Below are 23707 nucleotides of genomic sequence, written 5' to 3'. Positions count from 1 at the left end.
TTTCCAAGCGACGGACTTCAACCCCCACGTTGGGTGTGCTGTCTGGGGCCGATGGGAATTGGAGTCCAGTCACTCTAGTTTATATTAATAAGTTCAACAGTGCCCGGCCTCGCGAGATCAGCAGTTTCTCTCGCGAGAGTTGCCCTTTGATTCCAACAACCAATGGGAAGATAATCCCGGGTTAAATTCAAATTAACGGTACGTTTTACGGGGAGGGGAGGAGCGTTGCTAAGCAACAGCCAGTCGGAGGCGGCGCTTTCGGTGGCGCTTGAGTGGGCCGCAGTGCATGATGGGAAAGAATGGTGGAGCGTTGATATTAGGGGAAACCACTAAGGGATGTCGCGCGGGGCATGATGGGAAGTGTCAAAGCTGGGAGATGGCAGTGAAAAGGCGTCCAGGTGAGGAAAAGGGATGGAGGGCCAAGGCTGCATCCACACTGGAGATATAACTCGGTTTGGCAGCCCTTTAACTGCCCAGTCTCAAGGCTATGGAATTCTGGGAGCTGGAGTTTATTGTGGGGCCCAGAGCGGAGGATACATGAGAAATGAAGAAGTCATCCATCTCGCCTGACATGGTCTGGCAGCGTCTTTCCAGGGCTTCGGTCAAGATTTTGCCCAAGCCCCACCTGCAGACCTCTATGTCCCCAGGAGGCAGGCCTGCCCTTCTTCCCCTCTGAAACCGAATGAGAGTGCATGTGTTTACAGTCCTATCTGCCTAGCAGTATGTGTAGCTCTGGCCCTAGAAGAGAGCTAGACTAGTCCTGACGCTGCACAGAGAGAGATCTTCTAGCGCCTGCGAGACTCACGGGAAGAAACTGGCATCATGAGTCCTCAAGGGAGATCTAGTCCAACCCCATTCTGCCATGCAGGAACTCCCAGTCAAAGCATCCAGCCTCTGCTTAAGGACCTCCAAGGAGGGAGACCACCACTCTCCATTGAGGGAGTTCATTCCGCTGTCGAACAGCCCTCACTGTCAGGAGGTTCCTCCTAATGTTGAGCTGGAATCTCTTTTCCTGGAGCTTGCGTCCATGGTTCCAGGTCCTGTTCTCTGGAGCAGCAGAAAACAAGCTTGTTCTCCCTCCTCAGTATGGCATCCCTTCAAATATTTAAACAGGGCTATCCTATCACCTCTTAACCTTCTCTTCTCCAGGCTAAACATCCCCAGCTCCCTAAGTCTTTCCTCATAGGACATGGTTTCCAGACCCTTCACCATTTTGGTTGCCCTCTTTTGGACACATGGCTCCAGTTTCTCCACGTCCTTTTTAAACTGGACACAGTATTCCAGGTGGGGCCTGACCAGAGCAGAATAGAGTGGCACTATTGTTTTCCTTGATCCAAACACTAGACTTCTATTGATGCAGCCTAAAATTGCATTGGCCTTTTTAGCTGCCTCATCACACTGTTGACTCATGTTCAACTTGTAGTCTATTTGGATATCTTTGAATTCTACCTCTAACCCTGTTTTCTCACCCGTAGAGCCCTTGGATTTCTTCAGCACCTGAGTGTGGCCATGGTGGTGGAGGTGTGCAGCTTCTTTGGGGTCTACCTTCTCTACTGCACCAATCCGCGGTTCCATGGACGCATCTACATTGGCTTCACAGTCAACCCTGAACGGCGTATCAATCAGCACAATGCTGGGAAGCGCCGCGGCGGGGCTTGGAAGACAAGTGGCCGTGGGCCTTGGTAATTTATGGGAACACAAAAAGCTGCCTTAGTGACACATTAGGCTATTGGTCCCATCTAGTTCAGCATTGCTAACTCTGACTGGCAGCGGCTGGCAGGGTTTCAAGCCCTAATGATATGGTGGGGACTGAAATAAAGCACATCCTCAGCAATTGAGTTATATGCCCTTCAAATTTCCTATTACTGTGCTGTACCTAGAGGCCTAATTCCCACTTACCTTTAGATCCAATTTCTGAAACCGGTTCAGCAAATACAGTGTTTCTTACTGTGTTTGTACCGGTTTCAGGAATCGGTTCAGGACAGCAGCAAGGGGAGGACAGTAAGGAGGCCATGGGGACCAGAAGGCAAGGTGCCGGGGACAGAGAAGCCAGGGACAGAGCAGGCAAGAGAGGCCAGTGATGGGAGAAGCCTGGGGACGGAGGTAGACATGGCAGGGGCCAGGGAAGAGCCACTGCCAGTGGGAACCAAGGTGGATTTGAATTTGATTCAAATCCTCCTGCTTCCCACTTTTGCTGAATCGATTTGTTTCTAAACAAATTGATTCAGTCCAAAAAACATCCCATTTTACCAGCATCTTTGACACTGGTTAAATGGGAAAAAACTATGTCCCCCCCTTTCCAAATCGCTTCAACTATTGGAATTAAGCGGGAACCGTGGTGCTTTAAACCGAATCATTTGGAATCAGATTTGGTTTAAACCATAGTGATAGTTAGGCCTTAGTCTTCTGTTCCTGCTATTCTGAAGGGACTATTAGGTTCTGCTGAGAATTTTGAACTTGGGGTCATGCCTACTGGGAGATTGAGCATTCTTCTCTTCTTGCAGGGACATGGTGTTGATTGTCCATGGTTTCCCTTCAGATGTGGCAGCCCTCCGGGTAAGGTGCTTTTTATTTATGCTCACTTATCCTTACTATGTTGCTATTGTTAAATGCCATCAAGTCAGCTTTGACTTATGGAAGCCCTCTAAATGAGAGATCAACAAGACACGTCATTATTAACAGCCCATATAAGATCTTGCAAACTTGGAGCCATGGTTTCCTTGCATCTTTCCACCTGTAATACTGTCCTCTTTTCCTACTGGATTCCACTTCACCAAGCATTAATTTTTCCAATGAGTCATGCTGTCTCATGATAAGTCAAAAGTGCGATAACCTCAGCTTAGTCATTTCAGCTTGTACAAAGAGTTTGCAGTGCTTAAGAGTCGTCGGCAAACTCCTTTGATTTGACTTACTTTCTTATTCATTCTCATAGTTTGAGTGGGCCTGGCAACACCCACACTCTTCCCGCCGTCTCACCCATGTTACCCGCCGGACCTCACGAGAGCGTCAGTTTGACTTCCACCTGCGTGTCTTAGCCCACATGCTCCGAGTTGCTCCTTGGTGCCGGCTGCCTCTCACAGTACGTTGGCTCAAGCAGGAATACTCTCGAGATTTCCCTCCCGGCTTGGAACCTCCTCTGCACATGCCAGTGGCCTTTGGACCAGTGCGAGCTGTCAAGGAGACCAAGGGAGCAAAGCCAGTACCTTCAGAAGAACAGGGAGTCGCTCTGAAACGTTGTAGCGTCTGTCTGAAAAGGTTCCAGGTAATACAGCAGTGGGTTAATAGGATTCTTCAGCAAGAAAATGGTCTAGAGGTGGGAATGGGCAGGATTCCTGAATGACGTGAAAATGGAGCTCTCTGGAAGGAGGGCCAGTTCTATGTTCCAGCCCTCAAAAATATACTGGGACAAAACAGTCTTATGCTTGGATGAAGAGATGTACCAAGTCAGAGTACATTGGTTACCTAAGTGGAGGGCTGGGTTTACTGGAGGGTGGGGGTGCTCAGGATTTTGGGGGGTCACCAGAGGGAATCCTGACATCTGCTGGTTTCTCAGATTTTGTATTCCCCCCCCCCCCAAAAAAAAATTCTAAAAGGTTAAAATTCCTCCATTGTGGCATAGGTACTAGCAGAAAAGCTTAAAGCTAAAGTATGCTGGTATTTTTGGTCCTATACATTTCTTCTTTTGGGGATGGTGCAGGGAGGATTCTGCTGGAAGTTAAGGCCTCTATTTATGATTTTTTTCTTTGCAGGATGGAGAAGACGACACCTTCTTGCGCTGTTTTCACACAGGCTGCACCATGGTTGCTCATATAACCTGCCTGGCTCGTCTTTTCCTAGAGAAAGAACCAAATCAGTTCTTGCCCATAGAAGGCCAGTGCCCAAGGTAAGCAACTCCTGCTGTGCTATGGAGAATTAAAAACATGCATAATGTGGATAGAATTTAAATATTGGCACTGATTCCCTCTTATGATTCTTGGTTTTCTTCCCCCTTTTTCTTAGTTGCAAGAATCTTGTGCTTTGGGGAGATCTGATCCGTCATCATAAAGGCTGTTATGGTGACTTAGAAGCTGATCCTACGTCCTCTCAGGTAAATCACTCTTGATTATTCTTAGTGCATGGGGCTCAAGCAGGGGATTTACATGCTTCTTGTACTTGAAGCCATTTTTTCTTACGCTCCTCTGGAAGAGCTTTCTTTCCCCTTGGCCACCAACAGTTATTTGTTTCCTTAAACTAGATAAATATCCCCTTTATTTACCACCTCACTTCCCTAGGGGCAAGTTGTTAAGTGCCTTCAAATTGATCCTGACTTACAGCAATTCTATAATAAGGTTTTCTTGGCAAGATTAATTCAGAAATGGTTTGTCACTGCCTTCCTTTTAGGCTGAAAAAGTGTGACTTGCCTTAGGTTACCCAGTATGTGTCCAATGCTGAGAAGGGATTCAAATCCCAATCTTCCAGATTCCTAGTCCAGTATTCAACCCACTACACCATGTTAGTTCTTATACCTATAATTTATAAATTCTGGCATAGAGCTTATACCTACACACTATAAATTCTACTAATTTTCTTTGTTCCATATAACCACATTTCCTTCTTTTATCATGCAGGAACATTGGGCTAATGAACTGCAACTATGAAGGGGGAACAAATACTTTTTTTAAAAGTCATCAAGACTGATCTCCCTCCAGAAGAATATGTAGGAATGCTTAGAATGGACCAGCTCCGTTGCCTCTTCTCATGCACTGTATTTTTCCACTTGCCTCTTTCCCAGCTGGATCTAGGACCTTTTGTCTCCCAGCCCCAGAATCATGCATCAAATGATGAACTAATTAATTTTCTGAAGTGCAATAATTAAATAGAAGGACCAAGAATTGGGCAGGATATCTATGAAATGAGGATGTGATGTGGGGGACAGCATTCTTAAAGAGTCTCTGGGAAGAACAGAGTAAACAATGACTTGATCAAGGAAATGTCACATTGGGTTACCCAAGATATTTCGACTACAAAGCCTATAATTCCGGACTTGATCACACTTGTTGTGGCTTCTGAAAGTTGTAGTACAAAACTGCTGGAAGGTGTCAAGTTATCTTCCCCTAGACTAGATTGCTGGAAGTCATATGTTCAAATTTTCTAGCTAGCAAGTGTGCTTTGGATTTTCCGTTGTATCAGGACAAAAATGGTCAGTGATGCTGGAAATACAATGCTGAATGTGTATAGTAATCTTGTTATATTGGCAAAAGGATTCAGGAGCATGGGTTATGCAACTGGGCGCCCTCTAGATAATTTGGATTCCAGTGTTCCTGATTACTGGCTAAACAGCCTGGAGCTTGTGAAAGCTGTAGTAAAAAACAAAACCAATGAAATAAAATAAATGGGGGGCACTAGGTTGCCTATCATGACCATGACTTTATCAAGTTTTTAAAAAGTATACTAGTCTTATTTTATGATATGCTTCTAGTGTGTTGAGTGCTTATATGGAAAATGGAAAAGATATGTTTCTTGACCAGTATGCAGAGCTAGTAAGTTTGTGAAATATCATATCATATTTATATGTCCCCACACTTAATATTTATATGGCCATCACCTAATATTGTCTTAGTGATTCTTAAAAAAATTGATTTTAGGCTAGTGTTATCACTGTTGCATGGAGAACTGAGAATGTAGTGTAGTATCCTCCAGTCTATGCTGGTTGTAGGACTGCAGGATGTATGCTCTCAACGTATCTGATGAGCACTGATTTATGAGACTCTTGTCTGTGAATACCAAGAGAACCAATGTATAATGTAACCAGTGCGCCAGACACCTCCCACTTCAATAGTACCTGTTAAAAGGACATCAGATAAATAGGCTATGGTAGGATCTGATAGTGGATTACTGTCATGGTTCAAAATCCAGCAAATCCCCCAAGAGGAGAAAATATTGCTCTCCCAGGTGGTCAGTAGTCTAGATCGCATGGAACATAGATGATAAATTTCTGGCCCTCTAGATTGGGGGTAAGCAACTGCATGGAGGCCCATTCCCTTCTCCTAGGCACCCCTGTGCACAGCATCCCTCCAACAGGCCTAAATGCATGTTTTCCTCTAAAAATGGTTACAGGAAGTGATATCACATTCCTTTGTCACCATTTTGAGAGTGATGGAAATGGAGATCAGAGGGTTAAACAAAAATTGCTCCAAAAACCTTAAACGTTAACATTTACTCTTAACCATGAGAATGATATGAAGAAACCCTATAGTCTACAAATGCTTGACTATACTATGTGTGTGTTTTTTTTTAAAGAGGTGGATTCTGCTGTAAGAAAAGTTGAATCTCTCCCCTTATCTAAACCTAAGTGCATAACATATGCACTGGAGACAGGAATCATGTGGCCTTCCCGATTCCCATCATTCTTCACCATTAGATGTTAGGGCTGGTAAGATTAGCAGTCTGACATCAGAATACCTCCATGATTCTTTGATTGTAAAGAATCATAGTGTGAAGAGGAATCCACATATTTTGGTTACATCTGTAGAATGCACCTTCATCATTAAATATCCAATGTTTCATTTTCACCTGCTGTGTGCCTTTTTGCTAAAACAATGAAGTGCTTACAAAAGAAAGAAGCATCCTGCTTAAGAAACAGCAACAACTGTTGACAGGCTTTATTAAAACCAATGTTTTGACTTGTAAATGTTTGATAACATGTAGTCTTCAGTCAAACCTAGACAATGTCTAGGAAAAGGGGAAAATACATTACATAAAACAGATGCTGCATTGATTTTTACTATTTTAAAAGGAACAAGGCAAATACTTAACAGCTACCTCAGTTTGACCTCAAGGATTTAAAACAGAAGTGTCACTATCCAGCCCTATGTGATCACTTCAAAATCAGTACTCTTGCAGCCCATGAAGTTATCCTTAGCAACTGTAGACCCTGAAAAGGAACCACGTGTGTATCTTTATTCGCCATCCTGTCTTCCCTGCACTGGCTTGCCAGATTTTCAGCCACCTACTATACTTTTGCCTTTAAGAAAAGCTTGATATACAAAAATTAACAGATGTTACTTTTGTGTCAGTAATATGAAACCTATTGATTTCTGTACATCAAGCTGATGTTGAAGGAATACAAGTTCACCAGGCCAGTAGGTCAATTTTCTTTCCACTGCAAGACCTGGAGTTTGTTTTCACCTGGGTTAGGCTGCACCCTGTTTTCCCCCGGGTTATGTCCTTTGTTCAGATGTAGACCAAGCCTTTCAATTGCTCCCACCAGTCATGGTGAAAGGTGTTGTTTTTCCTTAGCAACATGTTTCTCTGCTGCTGAACAGATTTTGTTCTTTTAGATGCCCCCTCCAGACACCTTGATGGGAACAGTCAGCTTCTGACATTAGTACAGCAAAGCTCCAAAAGGGTACTTCTGATACAGCAACTCTATCTTGGTACAAAAATCATCAGTAGCTCTCCTCAAAATAGCAATTATTCAAGTCCTTCTAGCAGTATCTGCTAGTTTGGGCTTTGAGTCCATGCTGCAGGCCATGATGAAATACCAGCTCCTCCAGCAAGAGATTCAGAAATAACATGCTAAATAATCTGGAAACTGACCTCATTGCTACCATTCTGTATCGGGCATAGTTGGATGACATTCCTGTCTCTTTGATATTCCCTCAGTTTCCACCAAATGATAGAAGCAGACACAGATGTCGAACTTTACCAGGGTGTGTGCCCATGAAAATTGTTTTCTTCTGGCATGTTTTGGTTCACCAGAATCAAGTAAAATATTGTCAAAGCTGCCATCACCACTCTTTAACAGCTTAACCTCGACTCCAAACCTTGCAGGACAAACAGAACTAAAAGGCTTTTGTGCTCTCTGTCCATTGTAAGTGGTGAGTACTTCATCAAGGCCTTCCTTGGCTGCAAATGAAGTAGAAGATACATTATCAGAAGATGGGGGGGGGGGGGGGGAGGAAAACAAAGTCTAGGCTTACTCTCTGCAAATTTGGACTATCAATGAAGCTAAAACTGAATGCAATTCCCTACCCTCTTGAGTATCAGACAAGGACTGATCAAAACATTCAGAAGAATAGATGGTGCAAACCTGCTTAGATAGAACACAGGATGGTTGGTTGAATGTCATTCACCCCAATGGATGAAGCTTATGAAATCTGCCTAAAGCTATAATCCTACACATATTTAATGGGGGAGGGGGGCACATGGTGATCCCTCCTTGAATCATCACCTTAGGGACTTCCTTGCCCATAAACACTGGTAAACTTCAAGAGCTCCCAGGATACTCCTGCTACCAGTAATTTTACTAGATATGTTTCCACTATTGTCCCCCCATAAGTCTGTTCTTCTAGGTACTATAATAATCACTTCCCCAACCCACACAGAACAGACACTTTCTTGAAATATGACAGTACTTCCCAGAAGTACCTTTATTTTGTGCAGAGTTAATAAACTGATCTCTTGAAAATCAGTTAATCAACCAAAAATTTAATCCTATGCATGTTGAGCTCAGAAACAAGATCCACTTTAGTGTGCAGAGAATTGGAGTCTGAGGCCTAAGTGCAATATTGGGCACACCTACCTGGGAGTAAAGCCACCTGAATATAGTAGAATTTACTTCAGAGATGGCACAGATAAGTTTGTTGATCAAGAGACATTCCTTACCTCTTTCAAGATTTCACCACGCATGGCTCAGAGTTTAAAGCTTAGCTTGAAATAAGGAATAGTCAAGTTTTGCTATTATAGCAAGAGCTGAGCCAGTTGAAATCTGCAAATCCAAAAGACTTCCTCCATTCGTAGCTTATTCACCTAGTTCCCTTCTTTCACAGACTGAGCCTTGAAATTTAACTTCTGAGATAACCAAATGAGCAAATAAAGAAATTATACAGAAATACAGTTGGCCCTCCACATTTGTGGATTTCCCTTTTGTGGATTTAATTATACAAAGTTTTGATTAATATGTTCTATCTAGGTCCTCCAGTGAAACTCTGCCAGAAGTTGACCATAGAGTTGTGCTGGAGAACTTCTCTAGGCCTTTGTAGTTCCTCCAGCATGATCCTATGATCAACTTCTGGATGTTGACCATAGAGTTGCACTGGGGCACTGGAGATTCCTAGAAAAACATTTTCTCAGATAAAAAGAATAGAGGTGTTTTTTTTTTAATTTTCAGTTTTCCACATTCACGGGGTCCTTCACCCAAAACCCAAGCGAATGTGGAGGGACCACTACAAGAGATGAATGGAGCAGCTCCTACCATGAGTGGCGCCTCTGGTGGTTGGTGACATGTGAGCGCCGTGTGAACCTCTTCCCGCAGTAGGCACATTGGTGGGGCTTCTCCCCTGAGTGAATAAGGAGGTGCTTAGTGAGGGTTGTGTTCCGGTTAAAGCTGTTCCCACATTCAGGACACTGGTATGGTTTCTCACCCGTGTGGATTCTTTCGTGCCTGATCAAGTCCCACTTCTTCCGAAATCTTTTCCCACACTCCTTGCACAGGTGCCGTTTTGTTTCCGGATCAGTCAGGAGACTACCAAGCCCTCTGTCATGGATCACCCTCACCTTTGGCTGCCTTCCCAATCCGTGCTCACTCACATGTGGTCTTCTTGAGTCGCCCCTTAGGAAAACAGCCTCTCCAAATCCTTCATGAGGTTGCCTTCCTTGCTCCTTCAATGCACACCCTTCTTGGATCATATCCTTGGCCCCGTTCTTACTTACAAAGCTGCCTTCTGTTGAAAGAAACGAGAAAACCATCCATAGCTAAGTGGGAGGACATTTGGCTTCGCATGCAGAGGTGAGCAACTGTGCAGAGGCCATTACCCCACAAACACCACTCCTCCAGAGGCCATACTCACCACACCAAAACATCTCATTTTTTCAGTTTCATTCTCAAAATTGCAACTGGAAGTGATATTATATCACTAATCATCAGGACAAGTGGAAAACTTAGGTGAATCCATCCTAAACCATAGACACAGCTCCTCCTTACCTGTTTGATTCCAGGGATTTAAATCTTGCACAATCAAAGGTAACCTCCCTTAACAGAGAAAGTTTCCCCTTACAGTTACCTTGCAAGTTGTTATCTTCATTGTCAACTTGTTTGGCCTCTCTACATGGATTCTGCTGTGCTACCTCCAAAACAGCCTGATCTACAATGGAGGAATTGATAATTGCCATCTCAATTGGTACAGCTACCTGAAATGACAAAATGGAGAGACATAGTCCAGATAGTTGAACCATAGTGGGAGGACTGCTATCATTTTAGAGCTTGAAAAATGGCTTTTTGAGGGACTGCAACTCTCAGAAACTACCAGGCAGCATAACTGTGCTGGCCTCCGAACTATGGAAGCTGGAGTCTCCTAAAGGAACATTTTCAAGCCGTGAATTATATACAGGATATAGCATCTGCTTTCCTGCTTGAACCAGCACGGAATTTCGATGTTTTAGCCTGTATGGAAACACAGAATTTTCACAGCCAAAGAATAGCTAAGAAAACCATGAGATACACATTGAAGGTACAGTCAGCCCTCCACATTTGCGGGTTTGACTTTTGCAGATTTGATTATTTGTGGGTTTGATTCATATGTTCTCTCTAGCAAACTCTAGGTCTTCCAGTGCAACTCTGCTGTAAATTGGCATAGGATTGTGCTGATGGACTTAGCGATTACTAGAGAAAATATTTTTCTAGGCATTCATAGGTCCTCCAGTGTGATTCTATGGACAATCTCTGGCAGATGTTGACCACAGAGTTATGCTGGAGGACTAGAGGTTCCTAGAGAGGTGTTCTTTCAGGTTAATAAAATAGTGTTGTGGATGGCCCACTGTATACAACTCTGCTATGAGAACTCACATTTCCAATTTGAATACCTGAGATGGTTCTCCACACGCCTTGGGAAAAGACCAAGACTGAGAAGTTCCTCACCTGTTGTGCCCATCTCTCACCCTCCTGCTGTCTCTGTAAGAACTCCTCTGCCAGTGCCACAGCCCGGTCACAGGTTTCCGGTCCACGTTCCCTTATCCAATCTTGCATTTCCTGAGGTAGGATGAAAAGGAACTGCTCCAAGATGAGCATGTCCAAGATCTGCTCCTTAGTCTGGCTCTCGGGCCGCAACCACCGATGACAAAGCTCCTGTAACTGTCGGCACGTCCCGCGTGGGCCCTCAGCGTCCTGGTATGAGAAGTGCCTAAAGCCTTGGCGGTGGGTCTCTGCCGCGACATAATTGTCCAGCCTCAAAATGGCCACCTTCACCTTCCCATAGTCCCCCTTGTCTTTTGTGTCCAGGCTGAAACAGGCCTGCTGAGCTTGCCCACTGAGAACGGGCATGAGCCGCGTCACCCACTCTTCTCTAGGCCACTGAGACGTGTCAGCCATTCGCTCAAAAGTGGCCAAGTAGGTCTCAGTGTTGGTTCCTTGAGTCAAAGGAGGCAAAGGTCGGTTGTCCCATACTGTGGTAGCGACCGGAGCAGGCACCACTTCTAAGACCCTTTGCCACTGGCAATCCCAGCTTGGAAGTGGTTCCTCAAACAGCTCTTGTTTCACTTTCGATACAGACGTTCCCCTCGCTAACTCCTCAGTGGTTCCTGACTGGATTATGAGAGGGAATTTTCCATTTCCTTCCCTCGCAGCAGCGTTGTCCACTTGACAGGGAGCCTCCATTTTCACTTGAACTTGCAATGGGAGGCCAGGATCCACCATTTCTCTCGGAGAAGCCGCTATTTTGCTTTTGAGCTGCTGGGCAGCCATCGTGTTTCTTGCAACGGCAGCCTCCTCTCGGTTCCAGTCTTTCTCACCGAAGGAAACGCTTAGAGTAATCTTTGCTGAGACAGTGTAGGCATGATCCTATTAGGGAAAAAAGGGATAGTTTCCCTAGATCAATGGATGTTGCACATTTTAAGATCACAGTGGGTCCTTGCTATCCGCTGAGGCTTGGTTCTGGAGCCTTCCATGCATTATTATTTCTGCAATGTGTTTTTGGTCCTGAGTCGTGTGAAAGGGCCTCCGGAGAGGTGTTTCACCATTTAAATAAACCACAATGCTCACCATTCAAATTTTGTTCCCTCTCCTCCAGATGTCTGGCATTTTTTGGCTGTCTGGTGCCACAACAAACTACTGCCCCCATATTTCCACAGCATTGAGCCGTGGTGGTTAAAACAGTATCAACCCGGATTATTTCTGCAGTGTGGATGCAGCCTAATAAGGGAGCTGGGAGTCTGAAGCTGCATCGTTTGGCACTGCTTTAACTCTTTTTCTGGCTGAAAGCTATGGAATTCTGGGAGTCTGTTAGACCCTGGCTCAAGGCTATGGCATTCTGGGAGATGGAGTATGTTGTGGGGTCCAGAGCGGAGCTCTGCTCCGCTCTGGGCCCCACAACACACTCCAACTCCCAGAATGCCATCGCCTTGAGCCAGACAAAGAGTTAAGCGGTGCCAAACCGGGTTATTTCTCCAGTCTGGATGCAGCCAGAGAAGATCCAACTCCAAACCTCCCACCTCTCAGGACCCAAAGGGCAGAAACTCACCCCTTTCTTGTTCCCTTTGCTTGGAAGAGAAAAGGCAGGATCTGAACCCAGAGGCTTTGGGCGGAAGGGGAAAGGAAGGGACCAACCTCCGGAGGCCTCTCTAGGAGCAGCTCCGGATGTTTTAACCCTTGGAGGAGTTACTCACAGGTTCCACCTCAGAGCTGTGTTCAGGTTTGGCAGCAGAGAAAGAGGAGGCTCTTTTTCCCTCTGGAGGCTTCTCAAAGGCCAGGAAAAGGCCATTGGGTCACAGTATGGCAGTATTCCTCTCCTCTATTTGCTCTGCTGCATATATACATATGTGTGTGTGTGTGTATTTATTTATATATGTATGTGTTTATATATGTATATGTTATGTTCATATATATTTATATGTATATTATATGTGTGTGTATATATAGATGTATACATAACTATGCGTTTTTGTGTATATGTATGTATATATGTGCATGTGTTGATATAAATGTGTATGTACATATGTGTTTGTATATATATATGTGTGTGTGTGTGTGTTTATATATGTATATCTGTGTTTATATATGTGTATATGCATATGTGTTTATATATGTATGTACAGTATCTCTCTTTCACACACACACAGTAGTGACTATGAAAGATATATATGTGTATATACATACACACACATGCATGTAGCAGTCAAAGAGAAACACACACAGTGTGCCTTCAAGTCATTTCCAACTTATGGTAACCCTAAAGTGAACTATCATGGGATTTTCAGGCAAGATTTGTTCAGAGGTGTGCCATTGCCTTCTCCTGAGGCTGAGAGCGTGGGACTTGCCAAACGTCCCCCAGTGGGTTTCCGTGGCTCAATGGGGAACTGAGCCCTGCTCTTGAGTATTGCAGTTCAACACTCAGATCTTCATGGCAGGTAGAAACTCCACAGATGGGGCAGTTATCCTGTATCCACATGTCAGAACAAACAGGGGAAAAACCTTCACCTGGTGAACTGTAGGCCATTTGACATGCTGCTGTTAAAGGCACAAGGGATGTGTGTTAGGAACAGCATTATTAACTTTTACCTTTTATATCCAGTTTGGAAACCCCAGGACAGCAAGGAGGAGGAGTGTGTGGCTGAAACCTGTTGTTAGATCCAGTTAGAGACTTAGTAAAATAATGGGATTTATATATCTGTTGACTTGCCACTCATTAGCTGGTCCCAAGGACAACATTCACTAGTTGATTAACTTGGTTTATTTTTAGTTGGGATCAACAATAGTATTCAGGCCTCTGACTTCTGAAATTCAGAATGACTTCAAAATGTTACAGAGGCCTAGTTTTACAACCCAGGATGCTGTTTGCATGCAGGGACTCCAATGCATTTGGCTTTCAGTGCATCAAATATTCCCTTTGACACAGTATTTCCTTTAACACAGGGAACATGCCGGAAAGAATATAGCAAGCAGGGTTGGCTTTAGGTCTAAGGCCCCTTTCACAATGCACAATTATCGCTCTGCGATTCCATTTTAACAGCGCTGGCTGTATCATATGGAATCCTGGGGTTTGTAGTTTGGTGAAGCACTAGAACTCTCGGAGAAGCCTAAATGTCCCCAAACTGCAAATCCCAGAATTCCATAGGCTATTGCCTATAGTGGAGTATTCCAGGGAGATTTCAGGCTTGATCTGTTTACTCCTGCATAAATGTGCAGGGGACTCATTTTAAAATGTTGTATAAGCCACCTTTGAACCAATACCAGTGTTTCTCTCCCAACTATATTAAAGTTTCAGCAAAAGTTAAGTAGTTGCATTTGTCAATAAAGGCAAGACAAGAACAACAGAAAGTTGTTTAAATACTTTTAATGCACTAAATAGTTTATTTCTGTTTTTCAATTCACATCTATGATTCTACAATCATTCAGATTTTTTTTGAAATTCATTCATTTTCCTCCCCAAACGGAGTGTTTATACACTAGATGTGTTTTTTCATGATTTGAGCTTCCATATGGCTGTTTGGGTCAGGTGGATTTTGGGACCACAGGCTAGACAGGGAAGTTTAAATCCGTTTGCCTGCCATGGCCTTCATCTAATTTGGGAAAGGTTCATACAGGTATTTAAAATGGGAGCAAATGTTCCATTGGTGCCAGATTTCATAAATAGATGTTTTTAAAATCAGAGACCATTACATTTAAAGCTGCAAATGCATTTTCTGTTGGAAAATGACTGGGCTTCCCATGAAGGGAGATGATGACGTGTCTAAAATCTGGTATTTAGCATCAGGCTCTCTTCTCAAAATATGCAAATCCATTTGTACAATAACTTCATCCTTCCAATTTACAAATGTTTTCTTGTTTGGTCACCTATGCAGGCAAGTCACTAGCCAGTAGCATCAACACAACTGTTTAGATGTAGAGCAAGAGGGAGTTAACATGTGGCCCTCCAGATTTTGGACTGCAATTCGAGTGCATAGCCAATGCCAAGGGAAGATGGGAGGTGAAGTCTGGTAAACACCTGGAGCGCCACATATTCCCCATGCTCATTAAACAAAGGATTAGGGACTCAATCCACATTCACCACTGCAATATCAAGCTGGAAGTGGCAAGCTTTTGGACCAGAATACTGTACACATCTGTAATCTTTCCATGATTAACCTGAGATCTCGTTTGGGATCTGGTTGCTATGTGCAAGAACGCTAAGCTAGAGAGATCACTGATCTGAACCAGAAAGTTCTAGTCACTATAAAAGGGCATTGCATTTGCAAATACTGTTAATTTCATTCTATTTTCCCCCCCTTATGCATGGAAATCCTGATGCCAGAATCCATGTTGTGCAAATGATTGCACTGGAAGCTGCAGCAGTGATATTTAGAAAACTGCTTCACTGTTGCAGTATTGAAAAATATTAAAAAATAACAATGCATGAACAAGATCAGTTGAGTCTGTGCATGTTCAAAAAGGAAGGCCTGTGGTAAAGGGGGAGGATGGAGCAACAGTCACAATGAAACCTGTCTGCATTACATCATGTTCCACTTGTCAGTGTGGCAGATTGTTGACAGAGGGAAAAAAACCTTAAAAGGTGTGCAATGCAGAAGGTAGAAAATTCATAAATGCAACGATCCCTTGGTGTTACTCATATAATGCCTCCCCCCTCCACCGCTACAGCCCAAAGGTGAGGTATGCAGTCCTTTTTTTCTGTTCTCACAACAAAACCTTAGGAGGTAGGTTAGGCTGAGAGATTGTCACAGAATCATAGAGTTGGAGGAGAACCCAAGGTCCATCCAGTCCTGGCATGCAAGAACTTACAATCAAAGCACCCCTGACAGATGGCCATCCAACCTGTTTCACAACCTCCCAAAAAGGAGACTTAACCACACCCCAAGTGAGTATGTTCTATTGTTGAACAATGACTGGCTAAAAGTCACCCAGTGATCTTTGTAAAAATATCTGAACCCAGAATTCCAGAGTCTTAATCCATGACTCTAACCCTACCTCATGGTTACACTTTATTTTAGAGGGCTTCCAGCTGGAAGTACTTTTCCACCTGCTCTGCTAAAAACCTCCAGATTTTTGGGATTGCTGTTCTCCCAACAGCTCTAGGAAGTATTTATTAGACTTCCATTCGATATCCATCTTGCTTCCTTTGTACTAGTCACACAGGTATTCTCAGCTCTTTAAACGTTAGACACAGAAACATTTCTGGTTGCAGGCGCACCTTCCTTAACCCTCATGCACCAGAATAAAAGCCTTGCACTGAATGAGTTCTGGGGGATTTGTGGACCCCAATGAGAATTTTGGTGTACTGAAGGTTGGGTTTAGGGTATAATGTACAATGCCTATATTTCCTGACCCCAATGAAAATTCCATTGTGATTCTGAATGGGGCCAACTTGCAAACAAACAGAAATTATTGCTTCTGTCTTGTTGCATTAAGGGGTTCTTTAAAACACACAGGAGTTTAAAGATCCTTATACATTACAGCAGGCCCTTGATATACACTTGGATTTGGTTCTGGGACTCACCGTGGATACCAAAATCTGTGGATGCTCAAATCCCATTAAATGTAATGGCATAGTGAAGTGGTATCCTTATATAAAATACCAAAATCAAGATTTGATTTCTGGAATTTATATCTTTTTGGAAAATTTTCAAACCATGGATGGTTGAATCCTTTGATAAAGACTCCATGAATATGTAGCGCCAACTGTACATTGGATGGAACACAAAAGTATCCCAATGGCAAAAAGGCATTGGGACATCTTTTTTTGTCTCTGGCTGATTTTGGTTTGTTAAAAACATACAGACTGTACATGGGAAGCAGTTGGATTTTGGGGAAACAGCCACAGAATGCCTAAATGTCTTTTTCCCAAGAAAAACACAATTCTGGTTCATGAAAGTTAACACTTAAGAAGGGCACTCACAGGCCTCTTCCCCAATTTTCAAGGAGGCTGAACAGAGGGGAAGTATGGATGGTTTGGAGTTTTCAAGCCACTGGATGACTTCCAACAGTATTGATCACCAGTGTTTATGGAGACAAAAAGCGGGTAAATTTGTTCTAATCAATAAAAAAAATCCTGATAACAAAATTCACAGGGTGGGGAATAAATCTGTAAGAATATCAGGGACAGAAGCTCTGGCATGCTTTTAACTTGGTGGGTATCCTAGTGGATTTTTTAAAGCTTCTGTCCCACACTTGTACAGCAGCAATTTGAATATGTTTTATAGCACATTCCTTTGTAAGATTACTCAGAAGTAAGCTTAGAAGAGTCTGGCGGGACTCATTGTAAAATAAGGTAGCAGAGGGGTACAATGACTCTTTCTATCCTTCCCACTTCCTATAACTTATCAATTCTTCTACTTGCATCAGCCCAACCTGCCCTGCTGCACTCCAGCTGCCTTTTCCATTTCTTGCTATTCTTAAATATTTACTGTTAGGGTTTTTGAACTACAACTCCCACAATTCCTTGCTACTGGGCATGCTGGGTGAGGTGCATGGGAATTGTAGGCCAAAGGTTCTCTTTGCCCCTGTTCTATGTGGCCATTTTATTTTGTGGAGGCCTACCCTTGGAGGATGCGGGAACTCATGTTTTTGAGATCCAGGCAAGATTGTTCTGGTCCTTCTTGGACTCTGTTGTTTTCAAGGAACTGTCTTTTTCACTCGGCTGTGACAAGCTATTCTTTGGGGGGCTCACAGAGAGCACTCTGGTGGGCTTAGGCTTGGGCGGGCCTCTGGCACCTGGGTGGACCCGAGTGTGCTTCACAAGATGTGACAGCTGGCTGAACCTCTGTTCGCAGACGCGACAGGCGTAGGGCCTCTCCCCTGTGTGCGTGCGCTCGTGCTGCACCAAGGTGGACCTGTCACTGAAGCGCTTGGGGCAGACAGAGCAAGGGTAAGGGCGTTCCCCAGTGTGCACACGTTCATGGATGGTGAGGTTGGACTTGTGGCGGAAGGACTTCGTGCACACACAACACCGGAAAGGCTTGCTGCCGGTGTGGATTTGCCGGTGTGTCCGCAGATTGCAGCTTTGGGAGAAGGCCTTCCCGCATTCGGGGCACTTGTAAGGCCGCTCTCCACTGTGTGTCCGCAAGTGAATGTGGAGGTGGCTAGGGTGCCTGAAACACTTGTTGCACATGCTGCAGGTGTATGGCTTCTCCCTGGTGTGGACATACTGGTGGTGACGCAGGTCGGCCCTCTGCCTGAACGACCGACCGCACTCCAGGCATGTGAGATCTGATACAACGGTGGCGCTGAATGGTGGGTGCCACGTGATAACAGGGATGGTGATCTTGTGGGGCTTTGCATTCTCATCTGGCGGCAGTAGCATTTGCTGTGTTATCTTCTTTGAAACAGCTTTCTTTTCCATAGGTTGTTCCTCAGAAGGTGGAACAGATGAGCTTCCTGTAGTGGAATCACAGATAGTCTCTTGCTGGCTTTGGCTCTTCTTCTGAGGGGAAGTTTTCTCTGGCATCAGAAGTTCCTTCTTCAAATTGGGGGGCACACCCTGAGTCTCTGATTTGTTACTCAGCTTGGGGAGCTCTGCTACTGGTGCTGCTTGCATCTTCAGTTTTGGCAGCCGACCCTTTGGTGGTGTCCCCTTCTTTCGCTTGGGTGGCTGGGGGGTTGAAACAGCAGCAGCATCTGATTCCTGCTTCCCAGACACTTCTCTTGACACTAAAGGTGGAGGCTGTTTTGTCCTGGGAGCAGGTTCACCTGTGACTGGTGGCTGCTGTTTCTTCTTTTGAGGGGTTCTACCTTTTGGGGATGAGGTTTGCTTTTTTGTGGGTTGGGTCTTGGCTGAGGACGTCTTTACAGGGCTCTGCTTAACAGGTTGTGGAGGCTGCTTCTCTGGACTGGAGGGCTCACAGCCAAATGATTCAACTAGGTCTGAATGCTCTTCAGTTGTTTCTGCTGACAGGGTTGGTTCCTTCACTGCTGCTGTATTTGCCTTCTCTGAAACAGCTTTCTTTTCTACAGGTTGTTCCTCAGAAGGTGGAACTGGTGAGTTTTCTGTAATGGAAGGTTAAAAAAGAAAAGAAGATTCAGGTTTATCTCTGAAGAGAATAAAAAGATATCCCTTTCTTCCTATACCTCAGCTGAGAAAAAGAGAAGATTAATGCTAAAATGAAGAAAGAAAAGACCACCCCTTCAGTAGGTTGCCATATGGCAACCCTCTTGGGGCAAGGACCTTTCCTCTCATTACTTGAAAGGTACCAAATACAGGTATATGAATCAGGACGGGCAACTTTAGCAGGTACAGACAGCAAATATGTACCCAACAGGCCCTTCCCATACAATTGTTCATATTTTCCACCAAAACCTATATACCTCATGACAGGCAGTGTGCTGTAGTGGTTTCAACACTGGATTATAAGACCAAGATTCAAATCCCCACTCAGCCATTTAAACCCCCTGGGCCACCTTGAGCAAGTCACATTCTTTCAGCCATAGAGGAAGGCAAAAGCAAACCCCCTCTGAAAAATCCTTGTCAAGAAAACCCTTGTCATAATAAGTTTGCACCACCACGATACTTCCTGATACTAAAACAAGACCCAGTGTCTTGTGCAAGTGCAAAACCACTGTTGGTGGACGCTTGGAGGACAGCATGTTAGCCTACCCATGATATAAACAATTTTGGAAGAAAAATAAAATATAAATAAATAAATCTTTGTCATTATGAAGGACTAACACCTCTTTAAATTTTAAAGTCAATAGGAAAGAGGACCTCTTGCTAAATTCTGCACCAGGCCTCATGCATTATAACGGCTCTAACTGCCCTACTTGAAGGGGAGGCTAAAAGAATAAGAATGGATTACATCCCACTTGCAGAACGACCAAGATTAAAAAAAACACTAGTCATGGTCCAAAAATCAGTATTTGGACTGGCTACTACAGACTTCTGAGAGGAAAAAATAAAAATAAAGGTTAACTTAAAAAGTAAAGACAAGATTCTAACCTTTGGAGACATTGGCGTGTTACAGAGCGCCCAAGGGCGCTCTGCTGCCGCCGCCGGTTGCTGCATCCGCGAACCACAGCAGCCAAACCGTGCAGTTCCCAGACACAGCTGAAAAGAAGCGCTGAAATGGCACTTCTTTCTGTGCCCCAGAAGTGGCGCCGCAAGGCGCTAGTTGTGCACTCGCGGCATTACTTGCCCCGTGTGACGTCTGGACGCTATGCATCCGTGACGTCAAAATGGCGGCCCCCGTGTGGAACGGACGCCGCCATTTTGTACAAGCTCAGTCCATACTAGGGTTAGGGGCATCCGGAAGTGACGCCCCTTTCTAACCCTAGCACGGACCCAGTCCGTACTATAGGCCTGTCTGTAACGGGCCATAATTTCCAATTTAATACATTGGCAAAGCTCCTACACCTCTGAGAGTGTAACTTTTCCTAGCACAGAGATACAGTAACAGAGAAAATCTCCCTGACATGTTTTTAAAGATGCAGGAGCCCTGCTGTGAAAAAAAGGGTTGGTATTCCACATTTAGCAGATCCTAAATAAAGCACTCAGGCCATATTATCCAATCTTGTCATTCCAACCTTGTAAAATTAGGAACTTCTTGGGTTCTACCAAACTGGCATGGGAGTATCTCTCCATGCAAACACCCATTGGTTCACCTCAGCAGGAAAGTCTACAAATTCTTCCTGCTCTGTGTCAAATTTTGCCTGGACACAGAGAGTCTTCCCTCATTGTGACGTGATCTCTGGTTCTGGCTAGTGGCTGGACTTCCTGAGCAATCACCTTCCCCAATATCCAGTTCCCAATTCCTGCACAAGGCTGCCCTACATTTCAGTTCGAGTACATACCATTGTGGATTCCAGTTCAGGTTGGTTTCCCAGCCTTTTGCTTCCTAGGTTCCCACTGCTTTTGTGGCAAAGCAACAAGCCAAAGAGCAACAGTAGGCTTTAATTCACTCTATAGCAAACCCCTTAACATCTGCTGTGCTCACCTGACATATCTCTAAATATACTTGACTGAGGCCTGCTGACTTGCTCCTCATAGCTGAATACTCACCTTCACCTGTGAGTTGACTTTCTGGAAGGTCTGTTATAGTATCATCCTGAAAATCTGTTTCTTCTCCTTGTTTTATCTGAAAGATTAATTCATGTTTCTCCTGAGGAAATCCTATCAAAGGAAAAGGAAGAAATATCTGTCACACCATAATTATAAAATGTTTATATGCCAAGTAAAGAACAGTTGTTACCCTTGGCATATTTACCGAATATATTTAAACACGCTTTTAGACACTATACCACCTGCCACACCCAATGACCAAGGAACACTGAGAAAAGTAGTTACAATAAGGAGGCTAAAAAATCTTCAATTATTTTCCCGCAAGTTCCCTGACAGTTCTTCAGGAAAAACAAGAACGCTGCAATTCAGCGACACCATTAATGCACTTAGCAATCTTAAAGAAGTAAAGAGTAGACATGGTGGTGATGGTATTAGGGAAGTGATCCATATCAGTACATCAAGGGAGAGGTGCTAAGGACTGATCTCCAAATATGCCACACTATTCATTCCAAGATCAGAGTGTATTGTGCAGAGGGCACTAGATAAAGGATACAGCATTAGTGTTAGTATAGAGCCAGACTGATACAGTAGTTTGAGAGTTGGACTACAACTCTGGAAAACAGGGTTCAATTCCCCTCTCAGCCATGGAAGCTCACTGGGAAACCCTGGTAGAATTCAAAAGTATAGCTGTGTTAAGTCTGTAGAATCAGTATATAGAGAGATCTTGTAGCACCTTTGAGACTAAATGAAAGAAAGAAGTTGGCAGCATGAGCTTTTGAAGACTTCAGTCTACTTCCTCAGATGCATGTAGTGGAGTGAGTGAGTCACACACTCTCAGCCCCAGAAAACCTTTTGATAGGGTTGCCAGAAAATCAGAAATAACTTGAAGGCACACTACAAAATCTCACACCTTTTTCTCAATTATGGGATTTAGAGCATCTTATAAATTAATAAAGAACAGTACAGATTAAAACATACAAACACATCAATAATAAATATGTATAAGATTGTATGTGTTATTTAAAAAAACAATCAAGTCAAAACTTGGGCAAGTCATATACCCTCAGCCTCACAGGATTTCAAAGGCAGACCCTTTCTGAAGAAACTTGCCAAGAAAATCCTGTGATGTCATGGCCTTAGGCTTGCCATAAGGCAGAAATGACCTGACAGCACAAAAACAACAAGAAGAGTTAAAACCATTTAAAATTCATTAAGGCTGCATCTGCACTGCAGAAATAATCCAGTTTGACACTACTTTACCTGTCATGGCTCAATGCTATGGAATCCTGAGAATTGTAGTTTTGTGAGATATTGAACCTTCTCTGTCAGAGAACTCCGGTGACCCAAGAAACTACAATTCCCAAGATTCCATAGCATTCAGCCATGACAGTTAAAGTGGTGTCAAATTGGATTATTTCTGCAGTGTGGATACAACCTTAAAGATAAATTATTTATGCTTCATTCTATAGAACTAGTATCCACATCCTCCATGCATTGCCCCAGGCTTCCAGTGGCCCATTTTTTTTAAGCAGTGTTCACTGGTAGCTCTCTTATCAGTAGTGCAGTGAATAATCAAAATCGAACTCAGATACTTTAAAAGTTTGGATTAACACCTAGAACAGATACACTGCTTGCTGACACCAGAACTGCCACTGCTTGTCAGTCTAACACAGAGGATGCCAGTTATTTTCTAACCACAATGAATGTAACTTAGGCTTCTGAAGGGACCAGGAAAGAGTCAGCAATATCTAGTGTTGCCATGAAAGCAAGAGTGAGGCCTACCAAGCAGGCCAATCCTCACCCAAAGTGGACACATTCTGAAAATTCTCCAGCATGACATCCTGATACAACATTCGTTGCTCCTCTGATAAGGTGGCCCACTCTTCATCAGAGAAGTTCATAGAGATATCTTCGAAGGGCACTGGTGGCTTTTCAGGTTGAGAGAGAATGAAAGCAGTACAGTTAGAAATGGAACAAGAAAACAAGACAAGAGGCAAACCACAGTAATCTTCGAATGTACTAAGGGAGGGGGGGATCCTCTCAAACCTGATGTAATGCTAGAAATTATGCAATAGCTTCCTTCAGCTCACTTGCAGCCCGAACCTGGAAAAATTGTTTTCTTGGACTACATTTGGCCATGCTGGCAGGAAAAGTCTGAAAGCTGTAGTAAAAAAAATAGCTTTTCCAAATCTTGTGTATGAAACCTGAGCACAATTCCCAATCAGGAGGCATGTTAATGCCTCTGTTCTTCTTCCTGCCACTAAATTCAATTTTTTAAACATTTTCCTCATTCCAATAGTGTCAGACTAAAAGTCCTATCAAAACCGTGCAAGAAACAGCCCAGTGCCCACACAGTCTTCTGTGGCAAGTATGAGAAACCTCCAAGTTATTGTATTACAGTTCCCCAATCATCCTAACCAGTATGTTGTCTTGGACTGATGGGAATTATAGCCTAACAATATATGTGTGGGCCATAGATTGCCCTCTCCAACCATATTGTGTGGTGATCCTACATGTGTGTACATATGAAAGTTTATAAGCCAGCAGAATGGATGGTGGTTATGACCCACAGCTTAGGTCACAAATATAAGAGCCATGATATTTTCTACACTACATGGAATATATGTTGGACTATTCAGTGAGGAGACCATTACACAGTGGGAGGCATCATGCTCTTTCAAGTTCTGAGTGTCTCCACTCAACATAATGTCTGGCCCATACATACACTATACAATTATAGCTGTATTATTTCC

At 43.8% G+C, this 23707-nt stretch overlaps 3 protein-coding genes across 4 annotated transcripts in view; 1 reads left to right on the top strand and 2 right to left on the bottom strand.

Annotated features, from left to right (window-relative positions):
- Positions 1 to 263: 263 nt before the first annotated feature.
- On the top strand, positions 264 to 6551 carry SLX1A (SLX1 homolog A, structure-specific endonuclease subunit). Its single transcript, XM_042471723.1, has 7 exons — positions 264 to 398; positions 1476 to 1682; positions 2505 to 2556; positions 2933 to 3262; positions 3750 to 3883; positions 4000 to 4087; positions 4608 to 6551. Exons 2-7 carry the CDS (start codon positions 1510 to 1512, stop codon positions 4635 to 4637), a joined length of 807 nt encoding a protein of 268 aa, XP_042327657.1. The 5' UTR covers positions 264 to 398; positions 1476 to 1509; the 3' UTR covers positions 4638 to 6551.
- A 75-nt stretch (positions 6552 to 6626) lies between these two features.
- On the bottom strand, positions 6627 to 12566 carry LOC121932733 (zinc finger protein with KRAB and SCAN domains 1-like). Its single transcript, XM_042471663.1, has 6 exons — positions 12495 to 12566; positions 10898 to 11815; positions 10044 to 10170; positions 9405 to 9704; positions 9236 to 9320; positions 6627 to 7887 (listed from the first exon to the last, which is right to left on the bottom strand). The coding sequence occupies exons 2-6, from the start codon at positions 11717 to 11719 to the stop codon at positions 7872 to 7874; spliced, it is 1350 nt and encodes a 449-aa protein (XP_042327597.1). The 5' UTR covers positions 11720 to 11815; positions 12495 to 12566; the 3' UTR covers positions 6627 to 7871.
- Positions 12567 to 15234: 2668 nt separating this feature from the next.
- Positions 15235 to 23707, bottom strand: part of LOC121932717 (zinc finger protein 135-like) — a 13204-nt gene continuing 4731 nt past the window's right edge. For both annotated transcript variants that reach the window (XM_042471638.1, XM_042471639.1), the window contains exons 3-5: positions 22756 to 22882; positions 20955 to 21065; positions 15235 to 18949 (exon numbers count right to left, since the gene is read on the bottom strand). In XM_042471638.1, the coding sequence (XP_042327572.1) occupies positions 17523 to 18949; positions 20955 to 21065; positions 22756 to 22882 (1665 nt within the window). In that variant the 3' untranslated portion in view covers positions 15235 to 17522. The remainder of the gene's footprint in view (positions 18950 to 20954; positions 21066 to 22755; positions 22883 to 23707) is intronic.

The sequence above is a fragment of the Sceloporus undulatus genome, chromosome 6, assembly GCF_019175285.1.
Source record: "Sceloporus undulatus isolate JIND9_A2432 ecotype Alabama chromosome 6, SceUnd_v1.1, whole genome shotgun sequence".
NCBI classification, from domain to species: domain Eukaryota; kingdom Metazoa; phylum Chordata; class Lepidosauria; order Squamata; family Phrynosomatidae; genus Sceloporus; species Sceloporus undulatus.
The sequence above is the reverse complement of the archived record's forward strand: the minus strand, read 5'-3'. Positions and strand labels throughout refer to the sequence as shown.

Excerpts from the sequence above, each read along its gene's own strand:
- SLX1A (XM_042471723.1), top strand. The coding sequence starts at position 1,510 with ATGGTGGTGGAGGTGTGCAGCTTCTTTGGGGTCTACCTTCTCTACTGC. Across the intron at positions 2,557-2,932 it reads CAGATGTGGCAGCCCTCCGG|TTTGAGTGGGCCTGGCAACA; the intron begins GTAAGGTGCTTT and ends TCATTCTCATAG. Across the intron at positions 4,088-4,607 it reads CTGATCCTACGTCCTCTCAG|GAACATTGGGCTAATGAACT; the intron begins GTAAATCACTCT and ends TTTATCATGCAG.
- LOC121932733 (XM_042471663.1), bottom strand. The coding sequence starts at position 11,719 with ATGGCTGCCCAGCAGCTCAAAAGCAAAATAGCGGCTTCTCCGAGAGAA. Across the intron at positions 9,705-10,043 it reads TGAAGATAACAACTTGCAAG|AAGGCAGCTTTGTAAGTAAG; the intron begins GTAACTGTAAGG and ends TTCTTTCAACAG. Across the intron at positions 9,321-9,404 it reads GCACGAAAGAATCCACACGG|GGGAGAAGCCCCACCAATGT; the intron begins GTGAGAAACCAT and ends TTATTCACTCAG.